This window comes from Anomalospiza imberbis, chromosome 11 (genome assembly GCF_031753505.1).
Source record: "Anomalospiza imberbis isolate Cuckoo-Finch-1a 21T00152 chromosome 11, ASM3175350v1, whole genome shotgun sequence".
NCBI lineage: Eukaryota > Metazoa > Chordata > Aves > Passeriformes > Viduidae > Anomalospiza > Anomalospiza imberbis.
In genome coordinates, this window is record NC_089691.1 from 9,486,747 (window position 1) to 9,512,748 (window position 26,002).

At 36.7% G+C, this 26,002-nt stretch overlaps 1 protein-coding gene across 3 annotated transcripts in view; it reads left to right on the top strand.

Annotated features, from left to right (window-relative positions):
- Positions 1-26,002, top strand: part of CACNA2D3 (calcium voltage-gated channel auxiliary subunit alpha2delta 3) — a 390,394-nt gene that overhangs the window by 73,121 nt on the left and 291,271 nt on the right. For all 3 annotated transcript variants that reach the window (XR_011003009.1, XM_068201787.1, XM_068201786.1), the window contains exon 3: positions 9,591-9,707. Coding sequence is in view for 2 of the 3 variants with exons in the window: in XM_068201787.1 (XP_068057888.1) it covers positions 9,591-9,707 (117 nt within the window). In the remaining variant the exon portion in view is untranslated. The remainder of the gene's footprint in view (positions 1-9,590; positions 9,708-26,002) is intronic.

The following is a 26,002-nucleotide window of genomic DNA, read 5'->3' on the forward strand; positions in this document are numbered from 1 at the left end:
TAACCCTTTGTTCATCCTTGTCTGTTCACCAGTTTGTTTTATGAAGCTTTGAAGGTAATCATGATGGAAATACTGCTCTCTAGAAGGATACAGAAAGGCTGACCATCCTGCACTCTTTCTTTGAAGTTTTATAAGTGACTGGGAATCACATATGGAAGTGAAAAGCATTAGCTTGTGTGGCAAAACCACAAATATGTTTTCACACTTCTAGGCAGTGCCAAATGCTATAGTTAGGTTCCCGAATATTTTTTTTTCTTTTTTTATGGGCAACTTGCTGAATTCTTCTCAAGACATCTGCACTCAGACCACATGCAGGTGGTCTGATTTTCACAGATGCTGAGAATAGACTGATGATACTGGCTTTGATGTGCCTGAGGGGAGTCCAGATTTTTGAAAACATAGTAATTTTTAACGTTCAGTCATGAGCTGAAGAATTGGGAGCCTAAATTTAGGTACCCAAATTCAGGTATTCAGATGTTATGCTTTTTCTTGTTATAATTCCCCTTTGATCTGTAGTGTTCTGACACCTCTCTGAAGCCCCAAATCAATAGAAATACTTTTATCAGGTGCGTACAGAAAAGTGCAATGATGAGCCAGAGCAGCAGGAATCAATGCCATGTCCTTCAGAGTGACAAGCAATGAAACATAAAGCTCATTTAAGAGTTAATGTTGAAGGTACCACACAGTGGTTTAGAGGTATCCAAGCAGACAAATGTTCATGGTAGAGAACATTGCAAAACATAATTTGTGTCCTGAGGAGATTGTGTTTCTTTTTCTGAGGAGCAAAATCCATGAGAGATTCTTAAAAGCAGTGCTTTTGGACCTTCTCAAAAGGCATGGATATTGCTAAGCAAAGGTTTGTCTTGGAACGCACTACTTTTTTTTTTTTTTTCCTTCTGCATACATTCCACTTTATTTCAAGTTTTCTTGGCTGCTCATTTTATTTTATTGCTCGTTTAGGGGCAACCATGAAGGGTGGGAAGCCAATTATGTAATTTTTTTTAGATGGAAAATAAGTGGTGTCTAATAAAAGTCTATAGAAATAGCAAAACTGGGTAGAAGAGCTTGGTGTAAGGCAGGCATAGGTCGAGGGGGAACAGTAAGGAGAGAAAGAGACATTCAGTGATAAGAGGAGTGTAAAAAGAAAAAAGAGAATCACCAGAATGTCTGATTGAAAAAAAAAATTAGTTTGTGACTGTATCCTGTGACCTTACAGCACAAAATAAGCTGTCTCTTTTAGCTGTTCTTGTTTCCAGCAACCATAGAGGCTTTTGGAGGAGACTAATGTAGCTTTGTGTACAAAAGAAAATGTTGTAGTATCTCATCCCTGCTGAGAATTGGCGATGGCAGTGAATTATCAGGTTACCTACTTCTGAATCTTCAGTGGCTTAGAGTAAGTGTCCAGGGTGAAAGGATTGTGTTCTCAGATTGCTTCAGTGTTTTGTGCGGAACAGGTTAGTTGTTCATGCTTTTAATCTACTTACTTTCACCTGAAAATATAGTGAAGGCTTTGCCTTGGGTGAACACAGCCTCTGGATCGTGTTTAATTCTGAAGATTTATACTGATAGGTGTTTTGTTCCTTATGTAAAGCAGTTCATGTGAAATACTGTAGTGAGTTTTCAAGAGTATCCAGAACAGCCTTATGGAAAAAGGAGTCTCCAGGGCAGCTCCAGAATGTTCTTTTTCAGTTTAAATGAGGGCTTTATGTTCTTTTCTAAAATAGAAGTAAAGGTGTGGGTAATTGTATAGACAGCTTCTGTGAAATATATTTCCAAAGCGGCTCTTAATAGCCTTTGTTAATTAGCTCTTGAAATGTCCTCGCTGGCCTGTGGAGATGTTTCAGATGTCTGAAAGAATTTGCAAGACAATAGTTGGTTTTTTCAGCTATTTTCAGTTATGATTAAATTCATACTTGGGAAAGCTGGTGAGGTGACCCTCCTGTGAAGGACTCCCAGGTACCTCTGCCATGGGCTCTGGTGGCAGCAACCAGGCAAACATTCCCGAACCTTTGTTACTGTGGTTAGCACTGACCAAAGCAACTTAGTTAAAGGGAAAGATGGGAATGTATTTCCAATTTCTGTTTGCTTGGAGTTAGATTGCCTAATTAGTTATTTGGATCACCCATTTATGGTGATTTTCTTTTCATTAGCTACTTTGCGTAAAAGTTAAAATACTGAATTAATCTCAGAGAGCAAGCATTTGAACATCCTGGAGTGTGTTTCCTTATATTTTTATTTATTAGCTTTATAATTTATGCATCACCAACGTGACCGCTTTTTAAAAATTGTATTTGTGATGAGAAGTACTCTGTGGTAGAGTAGCTTTTGTCTTCCACTAGCTCAGCTGTTTTAACCATGCTTGTATTGAAGACCCTTCCACAGAGTAAAAGCTCTTTACATGGTCTTTTTGGTTATATAGTTGCTATATGTGTTTATATATAGATAGACATAAACATATCTAGTTGTGGAAGGTTCAAGGAGGAGTCTTGTGTGGCATTTCACAGATGGGGCAGAGCAGTGTTGCTAAATCAGGAGCTGGGTTGTTTGGTTTTGATGATCATTCAGCTTAATGCTTTAATGGATTTGGTTTTGTGGCATTTACATACAGCCATGAGGTAAAAATAGGTCAGAAGTCAATATCTTTGTAAAGATTAAATATGCTGGGGGTATAGTGCCCTTGCAGTGATTTTAATGTGTAAGTTATTTTGCAAGGAAAGCAGTAACTATCCTTGTCAAGTCTGCTGATGATGACAAATTTCCCAGGATAGGTGATCTTTGGCTATAACATACCAGGTACAGTACTGAGTAGCTAATCACAGTAAAGTAGTCTGCAAAAAATATTCCAATATTTTGTTTTTAAAGTATATTTTGTGAAGTAACCAAACTGGACATTGAGGCAACAGGAGTTCCTCAGACACCAGTGTGTGTTAGAGTCAAATGTGATGGACTAATCCAGAGCTCCTAGGATTTGTTTGGTGAAGTGAGTGAGAATTTCTCTGCAGAAAATGAGTGTGCCATCACACTGGGCATTGCTGATGGATTTCATCAACACAAAGAGGTTCGGGAAAGGTTAATAGGAGTGTGTAATGTGGTGTAACACAAACTCTCAATTACTAAGGAGTTCTCTAATGTCAAGGTGAGGAGAAGTGTGCTGATGTGATTCATCTTGCCACACAGATCAAAAGGAAGTTAACAAAGCTGACTGTGGTTTATTGAGCAGGGCATTGGAAGAATAACCAAGAAAGCTCGTTCTCTTTGTAGTTCTGAATTGTTGTGTAATGTTGGGCACATCACTGAATTTAAGGATAGCCCAATATCCTCTTCTACCTGGAGATTTTGATGGATGCATACTTTAAAAAGTCTTTGAAACTCTGTAACTGTAAAATTTTTTACCAATTCTAAACTAAAATTTTGTTCAACAACAAAATAAAAAAACCATAGTTGTTTATTTTGTTAAAGATGCTCCACTGAATGAATACATTTTAGAATCAGGAAGACCAGATAGCAGCGTAACAGTGGCACTCTAACAAAACCACCTCACCACGGGGTCAGTGTGATAAGGGGAAAATACAAAATCTTGTAGGAATAAGAGATTCACAGATGAGTCTGTTGGAGGAGTGCACCATCTGTATTTGATATCTCTGCTGTGCCTGTGCCATCTGAGTACCCTTCTGCTCAGTGGAAAAGCTGAGTCCCCCTCACATGCACATGTGATGATGGAGAAGGGTTTTTATTTGGCTTCCAGTCGGGTTTATTCCAGCAGTGTATACATGGTTAGTGACCCTTCAGCTCTAATGAGGCATTCAGAGGCTGTGCTGGATAATTTTAAATCTTCTCCTGGGAATTGCTCTACCATCTCCCACATGCAGAAGGAATGTGTGCTACATGGTAGAGCAGTGCAAGAGCTCATGCCACATAAGGTTGGAACTGTCACTGGTTTTGTCCCATCAATTTGAATATGGATATTGTCTTATAAAATGCTGTGATAAATTTTCCAGATGAAGAGTAATTTATATTTATTTTGATTCAAAGCCCAAAGCCATGTTTTGTTATAGTCCCTGCTCTGTGCATAGGCTTTTTCAATTTCAACAGAACTGTTAATGGGGTAGGACAGCAACTAATGAGACATTTTGAATTTGCTCCATGTATATGGCAGGTTTTGGGTTCTATAATTTAGAAAGCCCACAAAACCAAAACATATATAAAGTGCAAAGAGGAAGAGGCATTTTTAAAACACCTGAATAAATGACATTAAATAAAAAATGTGCAGTTGTGCTAAAAAAAAACTGTATAAAAATTTTATATATTAAGAGGAGTAAAGAAAAATGAAGGGGTGTAATGTTAGATTGCAATGAAGCATAGATTATTCAAAGAAAAATAAATTTCTTTATGCATAGAAAAGTAGTTTATTATCAACCTTCTGATCTCTACAATTTAAAAGAATTTGACATAAAAATTCAAGGCTACTTCAGCTAGGAAAGTCAACTTCAGTGATAAAGTCATGGATTTAGGGGTAAAGAATACGGTCAGGACTGGCATAACTTTTGACTCTGTAACTAAAGAAACTGCTTTAACAGCTGCAAATTGTATCAGCTGCCAGCTTTTTGCAGCCTTTCAGTCTTGTTAATTACATCTGTTTGTTGGGATATCTCAAATATAGAATCAAAATAATTCTAATAAGTTTATTAACTCCTGTGGCCCTTCAGTGCAGCACAGCCTCTCTGAAGGGAGTCAGTGTTAGGACTTGCATGGCAGAGGGAGTGAAGCAAGTCTAAACAGTTCAAGCACTGCATAGCACAGCCTTTCTGCTGGGCCAGAGATATTAATTGAAATCAAAAGTTGGTGATTTAATCAAAAGTGTATGTTTCTGCAATCTCTCTTTACATTCACAATGTTGAGGCTTGAACATCTGAAAGTGGTTTTTTGAAAATGGCGTGGAGTAAACACACATTTAATTTTTTCATGGAAACAATGGATAGATTGGATATTTGATCTGCCATTTGCGTGCTGGTTCTGCTTTTTCATTATAAAACATAAAATGTATATATGCACATATAGTTTTAACATGCCTGTGACAAAATCTCTCAACCAGCAACATTTGTGAAGTGTGTGCAATAGAGCTACAAATGCACCTCAGAGGCAAATAACAGCTCCAAATGGGCAACACAGAGAGATGACTTTTAAAGTATTATTGCAAGATTCCTGTCGAATTCCTTTCTTTAATCAGGATGGTAGTGGTATTTACTGGCTCTGAAAATCCCAGGGAGTGGGAAGAATTTTCATCATAAATGGGTAGTGTTCTGCAGATGTACAAAGCAACCAGAGCCCTTTTGAAAGACTGAGACTAAGGATGGTGTGCACACATGTAAGTAAATGAAAATATTTTTGTTTACAGCACAAATGTGACTATCTTGATTTTGATATGACATAATAGAAGTAGATACAAATAGGAACACAAAGCACCATGTTTCTCTTTAGAATAAAAAAATGGGGAAAAAAAATCATTCTGTAGCCAACGGTCTTGCTTCAGGAGTGGACTTCTTTTCCTGCCTTGGTCACTCAAACTCTGTGGGTTTTGCTGTGATTTGACTTTGCTTTGGGTTTGCTTGTTTTGGGGGGTTCTTTGGTGTTTTTTTGTTCTTCTTGATTTGTATGTGTTTGTGCTGTTCTTTCAGTGCCAAATATTTAGATTGCATCAAACACTTCTGATCTGAGTTTTGTACAGATAGCTTTTTGGTTTGTTATTTCTAGATGATCATTTACCAAGAAACAAACCCCACACCTAAACCAGTTAAAAACATAAAAGCATTAAGGGTTCTGACAGTGAAATACTGTGTGCCTTTCCCCGGTGCTTATGTGAAATGATCTGGCAAAACAGATACTGAAGAAATAATGTATTTTTTGTGGGCTTTCTCAAATGATAAATGTTCTTGTCTCTCTAGAGAATTTCTTACCAAATGCTGATTTTTGCAAGCTGACAGAATCAGCATTTCAACTATTTTTTTTATAATGCAGCAAATTAGAAGTTGTACCTGCTTCATTTTGTAGACAATTGGAAATTCATTTATCAGAAGAAATTTCCATCTATGCCTCTAATATTTCATACTCTTTTTTAAGCAAGTCAATTGTTTCTAGCAAAGTTGGAGCTGTTTTCTCTCCTTTTAATAACAATACACATGTATTATTTCCTGTGTTACAAATTATGAGAATTATCAGTATCTCTTAATGAAGTAAAATTAGGGAAGATTGAAAAAGCCTAAGGGCTGATTTTTTTTTTTTTTAAATAAATAACTTTGTCATGAGCTTCATTATTTTTACAGGGAAGGGAAATGGTAATTTAAGGCATTGCTTGTTTGAGCACCTTCACAGTAGCAGTACAACAAGGTAGTTTGCAAGTCTGGAGTATAGCGGCGAGCTTGGCCCAAAAGCTTGGTTTTTTCCACTACTCATTTTGCTTAACTGGAGCAATAGTGCCACGCTGCTTTCTCTAGATGGCATCAAAATATAATAATATATTTAAAAAAAATTTTCAAATTTAATTCAGAGGGACTATGTCGTTGCTGTTTTAATTTATTGAAACTTAAACCTAAATTTAAATATGTAAAAATTTAGTGCTGGGGAAAGGCTGAGGGCCTGGAGGTCAGACAGCCTCTGCAGTGAAAGGAAGAGAATGCAGTAATAATGATGGCTTTTGTTGTGGTTTTATTTTGTTTTTTAACTATCATGTGTGATTCAGGTTTCTTGCATTGAGAGTTGCTATAAAATCAGGTTCTTTATAAGTGGAATCTAAGCCCAGGCATCCTGCAGAGTGAGCACTGAGGGCACAGACACACCCAGGTCAGGCTAGCACCTCTCCCCTCCAGGCACCAGGAGAGCAAAAACAGCTGGAAGTTTTTTCCAGCCACATAATTTTCCTGTTTTGGAACCTTCTTATGATGGCTGAGAAAATGATATAATTTTTTTTTTTTATTTTTTTTTAATGGCAGCGGAATTTCAAATATAAAATATGTAATACTTAAACCTCCTGGTTGCCAGGGTCTTGCAGACCATGTAAGCTCTCCTAGTTTTGTTGCAAATGTTCTTGAAGGTTTCCAGCAACTGACTAGACTTGCACACCATGCAAGATGTGGGGTCCTTTCAAATAGATCTGAAATAATATATTCTGTTTCTTCCAATTAATTCTTTTGTGTTGGAACTTTGGCATTTGAATTATGAAAAAATGCATTTATTTACTACGAACTGGCATAATTATAAGATTATAAATTATGAGTTCAGAAATCATTCATATCTCTTTTGAGTGCAAGTTATTTTTAGTTTTCAAAAGTACCAGTTACTCAACATTGAGAAGTGTGGCTTTTTAATGTGCTTTCACAAGAGCCTAATAGACCATGTGGTAGGGTTCTGTGTGCCTAGAAAATGTTGTGGATTTCAACAGCTCCATTCAGTTTTCAGGCAAGCACAGTGAATAATTGCCTGGCTTTCTTCACTCAATGGCAAAGCTTAAATCAATAAATCTGATGACCTGAAAGCTGTCTCTTCAAGTGATGCATTTTAGAATATTTTCTAAAAAATCAAAGGTCAAGTTTAAAGGAAACATTTTTATCAGGAGGTGATATGTTGAACATGATCTGTGCAGCTGGAAATAAGTGATTCAAATTTGTACTTGATTTGTTTTAAATTCTCCGAAGCTTCAAATCCTGTGGGATGTGGACAGACATTGACATTATTAATTAACTGGCAGTGTTTTCAGTTTACTGATCATTTACTGCATTTTATCATGGTGTTTGTTACAATTGCATTTACCTCTCTTGTCTACTGTGTTCTTATATTTTCTCCAGTGAATAAAAAATAAAAGTGTATTTTTCTATTTTAGAAAAATCCCTTTTATCTCTAGTAATGGCATAAATGGACTTCAAGAATTGAAATCAGAACTCTGTTGATGGTATCTAAGTGCAGATCAAAGAGGGGAAAAACCCAAATCTCTCTGCCTGCCTTGAGGGAGTAAAATGCAAGGGGTTTGTTTGAGGTTTCCTAGGTTGCTGGATTGCTATTAAGGTCTCAAACTAGAGATTAATGACAGGTAATAATGTGGAAAAATGAAATTATTGCTGAAATTACATATATAAAAAAGTGCCCATAATATTTACTGACAACTTTGTATTTTTAACTTTGTTCCAAAATTGCCGCAAATTATGCTTTATTAAATGTTGTTTCATTATCAAAACATTCACACAAGTTTTTACAGAGAAGTGTAAAGTTTAAAGGAAGTACAAAGTGTCAGTCTATGTTGAAAATTAGTTTTGTTGTGGGAAATGGGTACAACATGTGCAGGCAACCTCTCAACAAAAGAGTCCTTTTTTGCATCACCAGCCAGCACATAACTTGTCCTGGCTTATTCACTGTTTTGAACATTTTAAGATTCATCCAGGTGCTTTGAACCACTGTTTTCGGTCACCTTGTTCTCCACTGTTTCTCTGGAGTTCTATAAGAATCATCATTCTGCAGGCAAATTTGAATGAGAATTTTTTTAAATGGTACCATTTCATTTTATTCACTCAAACGCTGTGGGTTGTCCCAGGAGTCTGCTGCAGAGCTTGGGGAGATATTTTTGGCACACAGGGCTAATTGGCAGGAGGCAGGTGTGCCTCCCTTCTTCCTCCCTGTGTCATGGAGGTGCGGGTTTGTGGTCAGGTGAAGGGTTTGCTGATGGGCACTGATCAGTTCTACACAGCTGGGCATGTTTTAGAGACAGAGAGGAAAACAATGGCCGGAGTGGAAGCCAACAGTTCTTGGAGTACAGGCTGCAGCTGAATAATGTGGGGAAGAAGAATGTTCTCATCATTAAATTGTTTTTAATAATTAATTGTTATAAAGCTTCCTTATAAACACTGATGAGGAAAAAAAAGTATTGATATGCAGAAAATAGAGGATAAAACTTGTTTTGAATATATTTTTAGTGCTTAGGCATTCTGAGAGTTATTCACACTGTGAAACGTGGTAATGCTCATCATATTGGATAAAGGATGCTTTGATGCTTGTGTTTGGATGAAGGCTCAAGTTGATGTGCTTTGTTTAGGCTTTTCTTTGCATGAAAAGTTAAGCATGTCTAGATAAGCTAGCAGTGTGAATACTCCTAATGTAAGTGTTGTATAAAGCTTGTGAAATAGGCAGCTACAGGAAGTTCAGCTCAGGAGGAGGATTCTAGTTTGCTAAGGCATAGGGATTGCCAATCATATCACTGTTTTTACATGATTTTTGGAGGAGATACAAGGATTTTTTTATTACCTTTATTTTGGCTCTTGTTTAATTGTGGGGAAGAGTAATTTAAACATTGTGAAGGAAAGTTATCATTTTCCTACAGTGCATGGGATAAATATTTTTATTATTTTTTAAATGGACTTCTGGTTCTAATCCAGTTGTTCTCTCCCCATGACAGCATCTTGGCACAAAGCAGCCTGCTGCCACGCAAATAAACATCAGACAAATGAAGAATGTCAGCAAAAGTGTAATATAAAACGAATAATTAGTTGTCAAAATTTCAGCTGGTTCCCTGTGAGTAACTTTTCCCTATTTTTCTTTTCTTCCTCCAGAAATACAAAGAATATGAGAAGGATGTTGCAATAGAAGAAATTGATGGCCTTCAGCTTGTGAAAAAGTTAGCAAAGAATATGGAAGAAATGTTTCATAAGAAGTCTGAAGCCGTACGGGTAAGCAGCAGATCAATCTGCTATTTCCTTCTATGATGTAAAACGAAATATATAGTTTAGACTCTGCTCTGAAGGCTGTGCTAGCAATTGAAGGTGCTGAAGTGGAAATGCTAAAGCATTCAGAAGTTTTTTAGGATCAGTGTTCAAGAGAATATATTTAAATTATTTAGGCCATCAATAGATAAATGTAAGAGTGTGCAATGAGATTGGGAATACCAATTTCCAATATGAGTTTGTAAAATATCACTAATGTGCAGTGAAATCTAAATGCATATGGTTAAAATGTCAGACTTTAAACTATCCAACCAAAGTAGACTTAATATCAGTGCTCACTCTTATAAAAATAGTATTGCAGCAAAATGTCTGAGTTGAACAATTGTCCTTTAGTTAAAAAAAAACATGCAAACACTTCAAATGGTAAACAGGTTAATTGTGCTAAGTACTACATCACTCTTCAGGAAGCTTATTAATGAAGACTGAATAACTAGACTACTCTAGTATGTCTGTAAGTTTTTATGGTTTTTTTTTCTTTTTTTTTTTGTTGTATTTTTTAATCTCCATTCTGATCCTCCTTTCATAACAGCTTTGGTGTCTATTAGACTTACTATAAACAAAAATAAAAGTTCAGATTTTAATGTTTTCTTATATCAAATAGGAGTTTATTGTAACGTGTGTGGTCTAAAGAGTAAAAAAAAATCTTCCTGTTGTAGTTTTCCTTTTGCATTATTCTTCGCTAGAAATTGAGGTGACTGCCTGGAACAATAGCTCCTGTGGCATCACCCCTGTCAGCAAACTCACAGGACATTATGGTGGTGCTGTTTACCATCAGCTGCTCTATTTCAGCCAGACTTAGCTGCTCAATTGAGCTGAAGATCCTCCTGTCTGCACTGCAGAGCTGGAGGCATCACCCGAGGATAGGGATTCCTTTTGTGTGACTGAGGATACAATTCCACCCTCAGCCTTGTATTATTTGTTATGGTGCAAAAGGGAGGAAGGAACTTGGCTACGTTTAAGAGGTTGAATTTTCAGGGCTGGCAGTGAAGTAAAACATATTTCAGCTTGTAAAACTGAGCTCACTTGGCAGGGAAGCAGAGAAAGACAATAAACATGGAACCCCGCAATGCTATTTTTACAGTGTGTTTTTCAGAGGAAAAACTACACTTTAATATGTGTGCAACAGCTTCCAGAAGCCTGAAGAATATTGACCTGGGGAAGGGGGAGGACCCTTTTTCTTGTTTCTTTGCAGAGAAAACTGCTCCCCTGAGATTATAATGTGAACAAAGCATTCTTGGAGCAGCACTTGTTTGGAGTGAGAAGTGACCAGCGAGCTGCGCACTTGGCTGGTGAGGGAATAGAATTCCATCAGGGAGGAGTACTGGTGGGGAAGAACAGTTTGTGTCTCAATTAGAGCTTCATAACAAATGTTTAGAACAGGTTTGGTCTCTTCATACAGATGGTGTTTTTATCTAAGGAGGAAAAAAATACAGGATCAATATAGACCACCATGCTCTGAGTAAAAACAAACCCAAATTCCGTGAAGTTAAGCCATGCGTGTAATCTTGAGTGAATGGATTTTAGTGCTGGAAAAAGTGACCGAAATCCAGAGCCTTTTTGGAAGGTTTCCATCTTTGGAAAGGAATCTAAAAATGTGGTTTGGACAGGGTCACCACTTTTAAGAAATGATCTGTTTAGTGTACTTTCCAATTTAGCTCTTAATTTTTGCATAATAATATTAATTGGTCCTTCTTGATGCTAGAGATGTAAAGAGTGACCCATTCTGTTCTGGTAGTAAATGGTGCTTGGTAATTTGCATCCTGAGAAGTACAAAATCCTTTGGTACAATGCAGGTTTTGCATAAATTTCATCCTTGGTTCATCACAAGTAATTTCCCCCTCATATCTGGGGAGGTGAGATTGGAATTAGAAAACTCCTCTACACTTAAGAGCTCTGTTCCATCCTGGTACTGGATCATCTTGTCTCTAAAACACTTGAATTTTGGCATAAGCTTTTGATGGAAACTTGTGCAAGAGCACTGGAATGTAGAATTCAGAGTAATATGTCAGGTATATTGGTGGTGATGTTGGAGGAAGTACTAAATGAAGGATACCATACAAAATATCCCTCAGCCTTAGAAATAATGGGGACATGATCGTGAGGCTGCAAATCCAAGGACTCAGAAAACGTGTTCCAAGTTGTTACCCTACACCACTGAGTGAATTTGCTTCAAGTACACATCAAAATCCATTGTTGATTAAAATGTTTATCCAAAAGCATTTTGGGCTAAACATACTTCTTCAGGTATTACCAGATGTAGCACTCTGAAAAATGTTCAAAAATTCAAAGCACATAAAGTGTTTGATTTGTAGAAAAGGCCAAGAAGAATGAGTTTTTCTGGAGTTTTTTTTTTTTTTTTAATGCTTCTACTTGATGCTTTTAAACATATGAACTCATTTGAAGGTACTAATCGCATGTGGACTCTTCTCCCTTCTCCCCCTTAATATTCTGGATGAATTTTTATCTTTCTGTCTCATCGCTTTTCATAGTGATTAGTTGGTTCAGTGTGATTTTTATCATATTCATTCCCTGTTTGAATTACCCTTCAGTATGCAATTATCCTATCACAGATTGTCCTATTTTTGTTCTGTCAGATACATAAGATAAATGGAAAACTGAAAGTACTAAACCAATTATATAACCTTTTGTCATCTACTTACTGATGGAAAACCTTGCAAGCAACATTTCCCCCCCACCTCCTTCTCCCCAGTGTTCACTATTTACCCGGGGTTTATATCAGTTCAGGATATTCCTGTTAACTATTTCCTTCCTAATGCTGCTCTACCTGATTGAATTTCAGGCAGGCAGCTTTGTATTTTATTTTAAAGTATTTGTGACATGAATTAAGTTAAAATCCCTGAGCTGTGGTTTTGATTCAATGATGCTGGTGTTTTGTTTCTATCTGTGACAAAGGTAAATGGATCCATTTAATTTTAATATTACAATTCTTGAGATAGGAAAAATCTTACTGCCCATAAGGTGACAGACACAGAAATGTTTCCTGCACTGTTCAGCAGTTATTTTAATTTTACAGCCAAGCACAAATAATCCCTTTGAGACCTTTGCGTAGTCTGCTGTCACTTGAGGTATTGCTGTTTTTTGGGACTTATAGTTATTTCACTCATAGTAAGTCAGCTTCAACAGTCTTAAAGTTACCTGTGGTTTTTTAAAAATATAATTTTTAGATGGTTTCATGGTACTTCAGTGACTTTACTAATTTGAAACTGAATGGGAACAAAGCACTGTGACATAATGCTCAGTAACAAATGACCATGATAACAGGCTGGATAGTAAAAAAGAGGTGGAGTTCAAATTGTTCATTTGATGCTTTTACTTTTCCTAGTTATTGGCATATTGGGAAAAACGAAGGCTAGAGGAAAGAGAAAAATATAGCAAAATGAAAGATAACCAAGTTATTAGGGAATATTTGAAAAGCGATTATAATAATTTTAGCTTTGTACTAAAATTTTGATTTTCATTATTATTTCCTTGCAAATATAGAGGTGCTATAAAAATGATTGTTGATTCACTGCTATAATGGCAAATCAAGTGTTAAGGATGGTTTTTCTTTAAGGCAACTACACTTGCTGCAGTGAGAAATGCAAATAAGAGGCTTCTTTTTATTAACTTTTCCTACTATAGCTACCTGGTGTTCATTGTAAAGCTGATTCTCATTATAACTGTACTGTGAAAAGTAATTGCTGTTGTACAGTAATTCAATTTCAGTGCATTCATGCATCAGTAAACCAGCGGGGTTTATCTAGAGAAACCTGGGACTCTAAAGCCTTTTATCATGAAATTCCACATGCAGACAAATGTTCTTCCAAGGAGTAGAATATCAGCATTTACATTTAACAAACATTTGCAATGAAGAGAAATGGATTTTTTTTCCAGTGATGATTTTTACACCAGTCTTTAAGCTTTTTTTGGGGTATTATTAGGCTGATATGGTTTTTGCACTGTCAAAGTAATGTATGTGTTTGAGATGCTTGTGCTTACTCATATGCATATGTGGTGTGCACATTTTAGTATGCACATGTATATTTGTGTGGGTACAGATCTTTAGATGTGCTTTTTGGGGTTTATATGTGCCATATCAACAGCTGCAATTTACTATTGTTTTTCCTCATGTATATGTACATATACAAGTAAGAAAGTATTAAACAGCACATATTGCATTCAGATATTTCCAAGCAAATACTGGTAAATTGGTGTCCTGGTCAATAAATGAATTTTTATTTAAAGTGATGTGTTAATGGGTGTAAAATGAACTCAATTTGATGAGCAAAAGATCACGGCAAGTAATTCAAAGCAGAGAGTGAAAGTTCCTAAGGAGTGCTTCTTTATTCAGAGCACTACAAAAGATTTCCATAGAGTGTATGAAAGCTCAGTAAAAAATTCATACTATATACTGTAGTCAATAATTGTAGCTTTTTTTACAGTCCACCTCCAAATACTTTAATCTTTCTTTGAGTGTACTTGGAATTTAACTTATTTATAGTGTGTAACTTAGTGGTGAGTTCCTTCCTATTCGAGGCAACAGTGAGGAATATTCCAGGTGAATTTTGAACTGGTTTTTTTCTTTTTTTTAGGTTGTTTTATATGTGCACTGGTTTGAATACCCACGGTGTATTTTATTGCACTGCATTTTCATTCTGATTTTCTATCACTTTGATCGAGGCTGCATCAGGAATGGCATTCTTGAGAAGAGATGCAAACAATCGTTCATATCTTATATTCATATAATATAATAGAAATAGATCTTTAATGCCAAAACATACTCCTTTTTGGGGCTCACTACTTCAAAGATAGAATAAACTAAGTTCCTTCATTGAGCTAATTTGCATGTAGAGTTAGAAGAAAAGTGAATATCAATGTGCACTCTTTACAGCTGCAGCTTAATGGGGGCTGTATTGACCCCTGATTTTTTTTTTAAATAAATATAGTAAGAGAGGGTTTTTTTTTTTTAATCTGCAGATGGAAATGGAAAAAAAAGAACCTCAACGTTAAGTTTATAAAATTACTGAGGGAAAAAAATTATAGATGGTTGTGGGTGGGAGGAAATTATGGTGAATCAACCCAGTATCACTATAAATAGTTTTAACTGACAGAATAAAGAGATAATGAATAAAGGAGAGATGGCTACAGTTGTGTTAATTACTGCTAACAAATTAAAGGTTTTCAGCAATATTTTTGTATTCACATTTAGTATTTTAACTGTAATTGTTGCTATTTAATTTTGGTGTCATTTAAACTTGCTCATCGTTTTACTGGTCCCCTTCGTGTGTCAGTAATAAATTTGTGTTCTTGAAAGCATCAGGAGCTTTTTTTTTCACTTTTTTGAAAATTAGAATACATTAGAAAATGAAAAGATGGATAGCAGTCCACTGACAGAGGAGTATTCAATAGCATAATACCTTGATAACCTTGATAGCCATGATTTGGAGAATATTTAAAGGCACAGTAAATATTTTTCTTTATTGCTATTAGACTAGAAGATTGCTTTTGGTAAATGTGTAGAATTTAGGATATTCAACAAATGAGGGACTGGCAAACTTATTCTAGTGCAGATAACTAAATCCCGCATTGCTGCTTCTCTTTTTAGTTCTTTGAGTTTCCCGAGAAATTTTTGTATTTGTAAACAGATACTGCTATGAGTTTTGAAAGGGGGGGGGGAATCTATTTTTATTGGAGTGTGGGTGGGCTTCTTTTCTCCTTAACCTTCATTCCCATCCCATGGCTGTGGTTTGAGAGCTCAGAGTGTCCTCAGGTGCATCTGCTGGTAAACAGGAGGATGAGTGAAATAGGTACAATCAGTTTACCTCATACCTGTCCTATGTGTGTAATGGAATAAATATGGAATAGACAGCTTTTATGGAAGTTGGTTTTTCTGTCTGTGATCTCTCTGAATCATAGCAGGGAGCCCAAGTGCATTGATGAAATATTTAAATCTCATAGGTCCTAAAACCCAGGTTAGCTGAGTTGTCAGAACATGTCCTGGTAGGGGTGAAGAGGTGAAACATGGAAAGGCTCAGTGGGAGCAAATGAAAAGAAAACCAGTGCAAACTTCAGGGAGGTGTTTCAGGGGATATGTGTTTGCCAGGATTTCCAGGGAGTCATGTACAGGATGTGCAATATCCAGGAATTCCTGCTCCCAGCTCGTCACTGCTGGGGAAAATTCTGCTACAGCCCTGCAAATGTGGAGCTTTCATGGCCTGGGTACACTTTGAAATAAATATCTACAAAAAGTAAAGCATCTTCAGCCATCTTTGGATTTTGTCTGTCTTTAAAAGCCTGGCCTGTTTGTATGCTAAAGGAAAAAAAGAATTCATGGTCTAGTCAGTCTTAGGAAATCTAGTGACTTTCTTGAAGTTCAAATTTAGAAAAAAGAAAAAGTAGTCATTAACACAAAAAGGTGAAAAATTAAGACCTGTAAAGAAAACTTCAAAGCATTTGCTGCAGGAGACAATTATGATGGTCTCACCTCCGGTGCCAAGAAAAGAAGGAAAAAGTATTTAAATATAGTGCATTCAACGGTGTAGCAAATATGTGAAAATATAGCAAGGAAATCCAGCCACTTCACAGATTAGTTCCAGTATTAGACTTCACTGCCATAGTACATACTATTCAGTCTCTGCAATCAACATAAAATACTTTTTCAGACACCAGAAAGAAACAGTAAAGTAGTTTTGGAAGAATGAAGTAGGATAAATTAGTCTCATTTATCCTTCTTTTTAATCAGTGTTTTAGGGTATTAGCATATTTTAGTGCTTTACATTAACATTAATTATTTTAAAGTCATATTGTCCAACTTTCTGTTCAGTGTGGGATTTAAATTAGTCACTTCAAATAGTAATATTTTAATTAAAACTGAATTTCACTTGCACAACTGTCATCTTCTCAATTTTCAGTTAGGATTCTGATCTCATATTGTAAATACATATCACTGAATCTATTTGTTGGAATTATAAGAATAAATACTGGTACTTTTATGGCAAAGAAATGATTGATGTTCAGTGTCATCAATTTTACAGGGTTTATTGATACCTATTTTTAATTGATTTTAAATATTCTCTTGAGAAGATGCACTATAACTTGCTGTTCATGTAACATTAGCCTGTTTTCAGAAACCTTGTGTTCATTTGTTTTAATGCTTAGGTAATAAAAAGATCTCTTCCTTTAGAGGTTGCTCAGCCTGTGCAGAGCAGGTTTCCAAGCTGCTGCCTCCTTTTTCCATTCCATGAATGATGCCAACTCCTCTGCTCCATCTGTGGAGCGTGAGGGAGCAGCAGTGAGGAGGAGCCTGTTAATAGCTTTCTTGGAGGCATTTAATGAATGGTCATTTATCAATATTTTGAGGAGTAGAGAGACTATCATCTCAGTGTGATTCTTCATTTTGAAGTGCTCAGAAGCATTTCAATGAAAAGAGGTGCAAAGAGAATTCATGGGTTTTTTTATGAGGATTAACTCTTCCCTCTGCTCTGTGATGGAGCTTCCAGCGGGGACTGTGCTAGGTCAGGAGTGTTGGCTCAGCCTGACCTGCCCCTGCAGCATCATTGCATGAGAAGAGCCTCCTACACACCTAACTGAGGGCAAATACCCTGTTTATCCTCTTCACTTCCACCTCTCTTGAGTCTGACTGGAGTGTAATTAGGTAGGAAGAGGCCTGCTTAATCTAAAATATTTCCAGCTTAGTTGATTTTTTGTCTCTAACAGCTGATTCTGTATTCTAAACATGCCCAGCAGTGGTCGGTGTGTTTCCTTGCTCTCTCATGTTTTGGATTTCTAAAACTTACTGCTTCAGAAGTTATTCTGCCTGATCTTATTTTCTCTGGACATTACAGTTTATTTTAGCTTCTACTTTGAATGGAGTTATACTTTATAGGTTTATAAAATAAACCCACTGTGCTCATTCACCCAGCTGAAGTTTCTTTAAGACAGGAAGACTGCATGGGCTCTCACAGTGTGCTTTTTAAGCTCATGGGCTTTCTGATCATTCCAGGGAGCTGCTGACAAGGGCAGGGGTAAAGAAACTCCCAGCAGCACTGAACTTCAGGTGGTCACAATTTCTGTTGGAATTAAATCAGAAGATCAGGGTTATCACTACTGTTGGCATGTGAAACTGTTTTGGGAGACAAAAGCTGACCAACAATGAGATAAGCTGCTTCCTTTTTTTTCCCCCCTCTGGAAAAGCAGGGGCTTATTTTGAGTGTGAGTTAACCAAATATTTAGTTAATGTTCTTGTTTTGAACTATATTTTAACAGCTGTCTGAAATAAAACTGAAATAAAACACCAGTTTTGATGCTGTAACTAGAATTTCGAATGTTCAAAACTAATCTTCCTTTTGATGAATACCAAGAAAAAGGCTCAAATTTTGTTTGCTAACATTAAACTGCTGGATTGTCCTGGCCTGTACTTTTACATGCTTGCAAATTGGCAATGGCTCTTAAAAAAAGAAATCTCCCTTCTGGCTTCCAGAGGTGCTTGCTCACCTCTCCTTTCTCCTTTACTTTTGCTCCACTAAGCTGTGCAGAATAGTCTGAGAATTTTAAGATCAAAGAATTACCCCATGCAGAAACCCCAAAACAAAAAGCTGAGAGAGGCTTTTCCCCTTAGATTAATTAGGATCTTGTTCATTGCATGACTTGAAAAATACTTGTAAGAGTAAGGCCAGGAAGGAGATGGGAGACAAGAATGAGTTGGATGGGCACTACTTTTTTATTTTCTTATGGAAATGGTGGTGATGACTTAGAACTATATTGAACCATCTCCCCATGTGGATGATTTTTTAAAACTCTGGTGACTCTACAGCTGTTTAGGGAAATGGTCTAATTACTTACAGGTCCTTCCAGTTCTGGTATTTTGTGTGTCACTGGGCTAAAATGTGCTTTGCATGCTGTACTAGAGGGTCAGAATCTCCTTCCCTGTCTGTAGGTCATCAGTTCCTTATGTGTGGTAGCTGCAGAAAGCTGAGCTTAAAATTTCATTTTGCTAGGGAATAAGGCAAGGTGTCTTACACAGGGCACATATTGATAGATTTCAGATTTTGCTGGACAAAAGGAGTCATCCTGAGTCTCATAGTGCACAAATTCTGTGGTACTTCAGTCTGTGACACTGGAGACCAACCAGCTTTAGGGCTGATAGAAGGGGTGGAAAGACTCTTACTAAAATAATAGTCTTGCTGTTGATCAATTTAACTAATTGATCAAATTTTGCTTAAAATTAAAATGTTAATGGGTTTTAAATTACATCCAAAGACAGACTTTGAATGTGAGGTTTCATGAAAATGACTAGGCAAAGCTTTCCATGTGCACAGGCAAAAGCATCCCAATACATTTCTGTTGGAGATTTAGGATTTGTGGCAGGAACAGCTGAGGCCCACAGCTCTGGCAAGAACTGCAGCTCACTTGGGTTGAGAGCAGGTGCAGAGCTGGACACCTGGGCTGGAGTTTGCTTTTCTGTTTTGAGGAGACACAAAGCTAAAAATCCCTGGGTGGGGGGAGCAAAAGTGTGAACTTTGATTTTGTAATATTTTATGTTTAGAAGGAAGAATATTGTGTAGCTCATGTTATCCTAATCACTGTCATTTGCTGCTGGGGCCACGGTAAGTTTAGTCATTTATTTCAGGAGCATCTTGATTTCAATGCCATGTAATTATGCCACATTACCTTTGGTGCATGTTTTAAAATTATTTGCAGTGAAGGGAGCAAACAATAAATTGTAGACATCACTTTTTCATTTCTTTTACCTCCATATAAATAGATACACAGCCATGTATTCTTGGCCCATGTGCATTTCTCTGTCATTTAAGCTAGCATCGCATATCTTGGATGATTGCTTCTGGTGCTGTGCAAGTACTCCAGGAGGACAAATTGTTTGAGTAAATCGTAACAAGAAAGGTGTTTCATGTAAGAAATAAACAGTTCCAAACTAATAATATAAGTTCAAAATTTTATTGATTAGTCTGGGTTTTTTCTTAATATAAAGTTTAAATTACAGCAATCATTGTGGCACAAAGCAGTACAGAAATATTACATTATAGAAAAATCTTGTGCCCTGTATTTTCAACAGGTCATTTAAGAGCAGTAGTATATAAAAGCAAAAAGGAAAGAACTGCTCTGTACCTGTGAGTCTTTGTTTTGAAAAGAAACTGGAACTGGAGAAGCAAGGCACAGAAAAAGGCACAGCAAAATCTGTGTGCAGAAAAAGAGTCAGGAAGCATTTGGAGATTTCCTGTAGCTTCACATCACCCTTGCCAGGTGTATCATAACATGGACTATACACTAGAACCACCCCAAAAAGATTACAGGGCAGCTTTCTGTACATCAGAAAAAAATTCAGGGACATCTCAGGTTAAATTTTTAATTCTTAAGTATGAGGGTAAGAAATTGTTTAAAACCACTGCTGTAACTGGTAAAACTTCAGCACAGGTTAAGGAGAACCCAGGTAAACATCTTTATTTGCTAGTTTATTCCTTGGTTTCTTTCATCAGTGGAGTTTCTGGTTTTGATACCCTTTGGGCTAGCAGAACACAGGGATTTTCCCCTTTTTTAACACACTGAGCAGGCTAGAATAACATCTATTATTAAAAAAGATTGGCTTATATTATAATTTTCCATTATATTGATAAAAATGAGTTTTGTCAGTAAAATAATACTTTTATCACTCATTTCCCATAACTTGTAGTGATGTGGTAATTTAGCACTCTGTAAATGTGCCAGTAAATTAGTAATTCTTGAGTCATTAATTTTGCATTTATCTTAATTGTGTTACATCTATGGATATTTATGGAGTTTCACTTTTTTACACTTGAAAAATATTACTATTGAGACAGGTTTCATAAAACTAAATAATCTTAATGGGAATATTTTTGACATAAAAAATGGAAATTTTGCCTTGATTTGTGAGTTAAGCAATTTTCATTTAAATGCTGCTATGAAGCGTTATAGAAATGGGAACAGCTGTTTTCTTTTTGCTTTTAGATAACTCCATGCTCATGATCTGGTAATTAAATCCCTAACCTCTTGATCTTTATTTTTGACTGAAGTTCAATAAGGAATTGGATAAATTCATAAAAGATGAGTCCATAGGTTGCTAATTAATATACTAATGGACAACCTTTAAATCAGGAAGCCCATAAAACATTGATTGCCATAAGCTGAAATCATTTATGGAGAAAACAGGCAACGGCTTTTGTCCTATTTCTCAAGTTCTCTACTCCAGCAATCACTGCTGGTCACTGCTGCAGAGAGTTTGGGAGCTCTCTTGTGTCCCTCTGTGCTGACACTCATTGCTGAGATTCTGTCCATGGCTCGAAGAGTTGAACTTAAAAAGTTATTACATGAATTCTGTGTTTTTGAAAGATCAGGTAGTCTGAGCTTATAACAGTTCTTTGGGTGCTGCTATATTCATATTTTAAAAATGGTATTTTATTTGAAAAAATGCTGCATGCTTATGGCTTTTTCTCCTCCTCATCTATCACCTTGTTTTCTGAGCTTGAAGAAACTGAACCATGCAGGTGGCACTGGCCAGGCTGCCTTGTGCAAACCCACAGCAATGTTCAGGAGAAACTCAGACCTTTGCAGATTGAGTTTTGCAAGACTTCTTTCTATAAATATGGAATATGTGTGGAACAGGTGAGAAAATGTAGTTGTGTCATCATAATCTCTGATGATACTGTCAGGTGATAGCACAGAAAAGGATGTGGTTTTATTAGAGAACTAGCAGAGCAATGGAGCACAGTTTAAAAATGATTAAAAAGTGAAGTACAAAACAATGGCTTTTATATTATATGTTCCTAGAACATTTTTATGGCACATAGTGTGGGCAATCTGTAGGCCTATGTGTTTTTACTGTTGGTAGCTCATTAGAATCTGGCAGGTAAAGGAGAAACATCTTCTGTAATTGCAAAACTGTAAAAGTCCAGCTGTTCCTGCTGAGGATTCCCTGAGTTAAAGGGATATAGAATGTAGTCAGCACAAACTCTAGGTTTTCTAAATGACATAACTAAAATGTTTCATCTAAAATAGCAGAGCTAAGACAAACGTAGAAGCCTTTCATATATTATGCATGAATGAATTAAGTCTTAAAGAGCTTCATTCTGTAGCAGGGAAGATGAGAATTGTGGTGTAACCTGGTGCTTCCTGTCATAGACACAAATTGATCTTGCATTATTCTGTTTATGCTGTAGAGCAGGACTCAGGAGGGTTCTCAGCATTTCAGGTGTAAGTATGATGTTGTTCAGGAAGTCAGAGGCTTGGCATTTATAAGTAGGCACAACCATTGTGCATTTCTTCCAGGAGAACGTAGTGCCAGTCCTGGGGCAGATGCTCCTTCGGCATAGCCCTAGACTTACTGTGATCCCACACATGATAAATCCACACTGTTCATGCAAATCTTACAAGGCAGGGACCCCTGTGGGTGCTGATGTGGATGGTATACTTGATTTCTGGTTAATTCTAATTGGCTGAAGTAAAAGTCTTCCCAGGCACTTACAGGGCAAGACAAACTCACAGACATTCACTCATTGCAACTCCATAAAAGTTTAAAGCTCTGATGTAGAAAAACTTGTGATGCCATATATAAAATATATTCAGATTAAAAAATTAAAAGTAACAAAATGGGTTTTTTCTTTATATCACATAAAATTCTTTTTTGTGTTATCATTGCTGCTGGCATAAAGGAAAACATATTGGACAGTAAATTTGACTGCTTTTCCTTTCAATCTACGTGTGTGGTGATGAAAATAATTTAGATTCAAAACCTGCTTTATCCTCTGCACTGTCTGTCACAGTTAACATATTGACTGAGCCATCCTGATTGCAATGTGGACCTTTGTCCAGACAGAAATTATTAGCACCAGCAGCTGATTTCACAGAAGGCTGGGACCAGCCTGCAGTGGCACATTTGACTTATTGCTAATGGGACTGAATTAAAGAAAGTGTTTTGCAGGAGAAATGTCTTCATTATCTGTTATAAATGTCTGTTATTTGTTTCCCCTTATTTATGTTACAAAACACTAATGCCTTAAGAAGTGAAATGGGGAAGTGCTATGGTGATTTTTACTCCAGAAATTAATTGCAGTGCAATCCTCAGTGGCTGAACATTTAATTTCAGACCAAAGTAAAAGAACATAAAATTAAATCCTAGATGAAATTTCATTCAGTCTGATTTCAGCATTAGTTTCTTATAATGCTTTTTGGGAGACAAACAAGTATTACCTACTGGCATGAAAAGAGCCCATAAAATTTAATAAAAAACACAGAGTGGTTAATATACTTTTTTATTGGGGTACGGTTTAATTTTGTTGTTGTATGTATTTTATTTCCATTTTTCTTTCAAAATGGGCATTTTAAACTCAATATTTTCTCCTGTACAATTCTGCTTCTTTTGAAAATACGGCTTTCCTTTTCTAGTAATTTTCTTTTGCTGTTTATGAAGAGTTGAGAATAGACAAATTAATCATGACTTTTATTCCTTTTTCTACTCTAAGTGCTTTAGTGTTAGTAAGCTAGTTTCATCTGCTGGTATTACATCATATATGAATTAGGTGATGAAAATAATTAAAACTTTTTTTTGTGGAGTAATCAAAAAAAATTAAAATAACTAGGAAAAGGAATAATTGTTTGATTTAGAATAAAAAAGAAAAATGTAACTAAACACTTTTAATTTGCAGTGTTGTATTTCACTTGCCTACTCTCACTTTTACATAGTTACCAATATATTTTCCAGTGTTTTACATATTATCACATTTATGGGTAAAAGCTGTGAAATTGTTCCCCTTTCCCTTTCTCTCACTGGGGAATTTGAGTACTCTGAGCCAAAATTAGCGTTTGGGTCATTACAAAGACACTGCTGATATTGTATTTCATACTTAATGAATCTTTATTGGCATCTGGGTCTAACCTTGACTCTGCTTAGTGAATCATAACTTGGCAGTCTCGGAGTAGGTGTTCCACTGTCCTATCAAATTCCAGCAGAGATAATTTGGTCTCTCCCAACGATTTCTTTACAACGTGCAGCATTGTGATTTTAAAAAATAGTAATAACAAAAATAAAATAATAGTAAATGCAAAATAAAACTTCAGAATAAAAGTCCTACTAGATTTCAACTTTGTAAACTTAATATGATTGTATTGTTAGTAAAGGTGATCTCATATCTTGTAATGTTCTGCTAAAACCAAGCTTCTCCAGCTCATCATCTCTAAAGATCTAAAGACTTGGTATGAACCTCAGAGTTTTCAATACATGCAATTATTTTTCAGCAGAAGAGAATAGAGAAATTCAAATTTCCTCTATGTGAACAACTGAGAAGGAGCTCGTTTCCAAGTCTTAACTTTCAGCATCTTAATGCAGATCTGGAGAGCTGCCCATCCCCTTTATGCGGTGTGGGAAACTCTTTCAGGGTTCCAGGTGTCTTAACCACTGCTCTCTCTGTAGCTGCTTCTCCTCCTTGCCCAGGAATTCTATGTGGCACTTCCAGTATTTCTGTTGTAATTCCTTTTCGTCTCAAAAAAAGTAGTACAGAAGAGGAAAAACTTTTTTTTTTTTTTTTTTTAATGATGGGATTCTGAATTGATAGAAAATAGAGAGTTAAATATGTTTTTAAAAGGTAAAAAAAAACTAAGAAAAATCTTATTTTTATATAAGTAGAAACTCATAGAAGACATTTGCAATCCTTGAACACAGATTAATATTTTTTTATCAAAAAGCATGCATGCTTCTGATAGCTGAGTGCAAATGACACTGTGGTGTGCAGTGACTGGCACCAGGAAATATCATAAGCTTTCACCTGGTGGTGACCAAGGTCTCGTGGTCCAGGCAAGTGGTGCAGCAGGAGCAGCCACCTGGTGTTCACCCTTCATCACATCCCACCTGAGGCCTCAAAGCCTGGCTCATGCTGTGGTAGCTGTGCTCAGGTTTGTGCTGAGGATTTTCACCTTGTGCTTTTGGGTGTGATAAAGGCCCCTGTGAACTCTCTCATTTCTGTGTCAGCTGTTTGCTAATATCACAATTCACAGCACAGCTGCAACTTCAGCAGTGCAGGGTTCAGGTCTTAGGAAAGCAATAATGGACTTAAAAAGCTCAGAGAAGCAAAGGCAATTGCAGGTTGGAATGTCTTTGTTGCAAGAGGATTCCATACATGTGAATTCCTCATTCTTGAGAAAAAGAGCGAGGTGGGGGTGAGCAGCATCACAAATGCTGGGGAGGATTGCAGAGCAAGCAGCTGCTCTGTTTTCCATTGCAGTGCCTGAGGGAGGCTGCTCAGCTCTTGTGAAGTCCCAGAGATGCAGACTGGAAGCTTGGCAAAGTATTCCTAAACCTCCCTCCTCCCCAGTGCACTTTCTCTGCACCTGAAGGAGCAGATTTTGATTTTGCTTTCCTCTCTCTGCAGTCAGGCTGTAGACACAGTAAGCTTTGCTGTTTTTCTCTCGGACTGAATAACCCAATAACTAATAACCCTGGAACGTTATCATACATACTGGATGGTTACTTTGTACTTTATTTCCTTGGATTTCTTCTTTTGTCCACCTGTGAGACAATTGTGGTCCAGATGGGCTCTGTGGTCTGAGTGTACCCACCTGCTCCCAGGTGTAGGAAGGGAATTCCAGTCTAGCTTTGGGGTGCTTAGAGCCTGAAAAGGACAGACCCAGCAGCTCCCTAGCAAGGAGAGAGATTTCTGTGTAGAAAGCTAATTACACTAAAGTGAAGTAAGAAAATTTCAGTGCTCAACAATTTCTGTTGCAGGGAGGCTGTTTTTTAAGGTCAGCTCAAATCTAGAATCCATCTACCCAAATACGAGTTTATGAATGCAGTTACCCAGATCTTTGGCTGTCATGTATTCAGAGGTCTCTCTCACTTGTACCAGACTTACCTTCTCTCCTTGCATACACACACACAAAATCCTGATAATTTTTTAATCTAGATAATTTTTGAAAGACAGCTTTGTGCTTTTTATTTCCATTTGAAATCAAGCTCTATTTCTAAACCTGAGGTCCATTTAGTTTTCTTTAGTTTTGACATATGTGCAGCTCTTGTACTGACAGCTTTGAGGGTTCATAAAGGGACCACTTTTTCTTCCTCCAAAACTTTCCTTTGGCAAGAGACACTGTTGCAAAGTGGCCCTCAAGCTGTGTTTTTTCTCTCTTTCTCATTTTAGCAATTAATCTGAGTTTTGCCATAGGGAATACCTGGTATTTCTGCTCTGTGGATGTTCCTTACAAATCAGAATATGTCACGA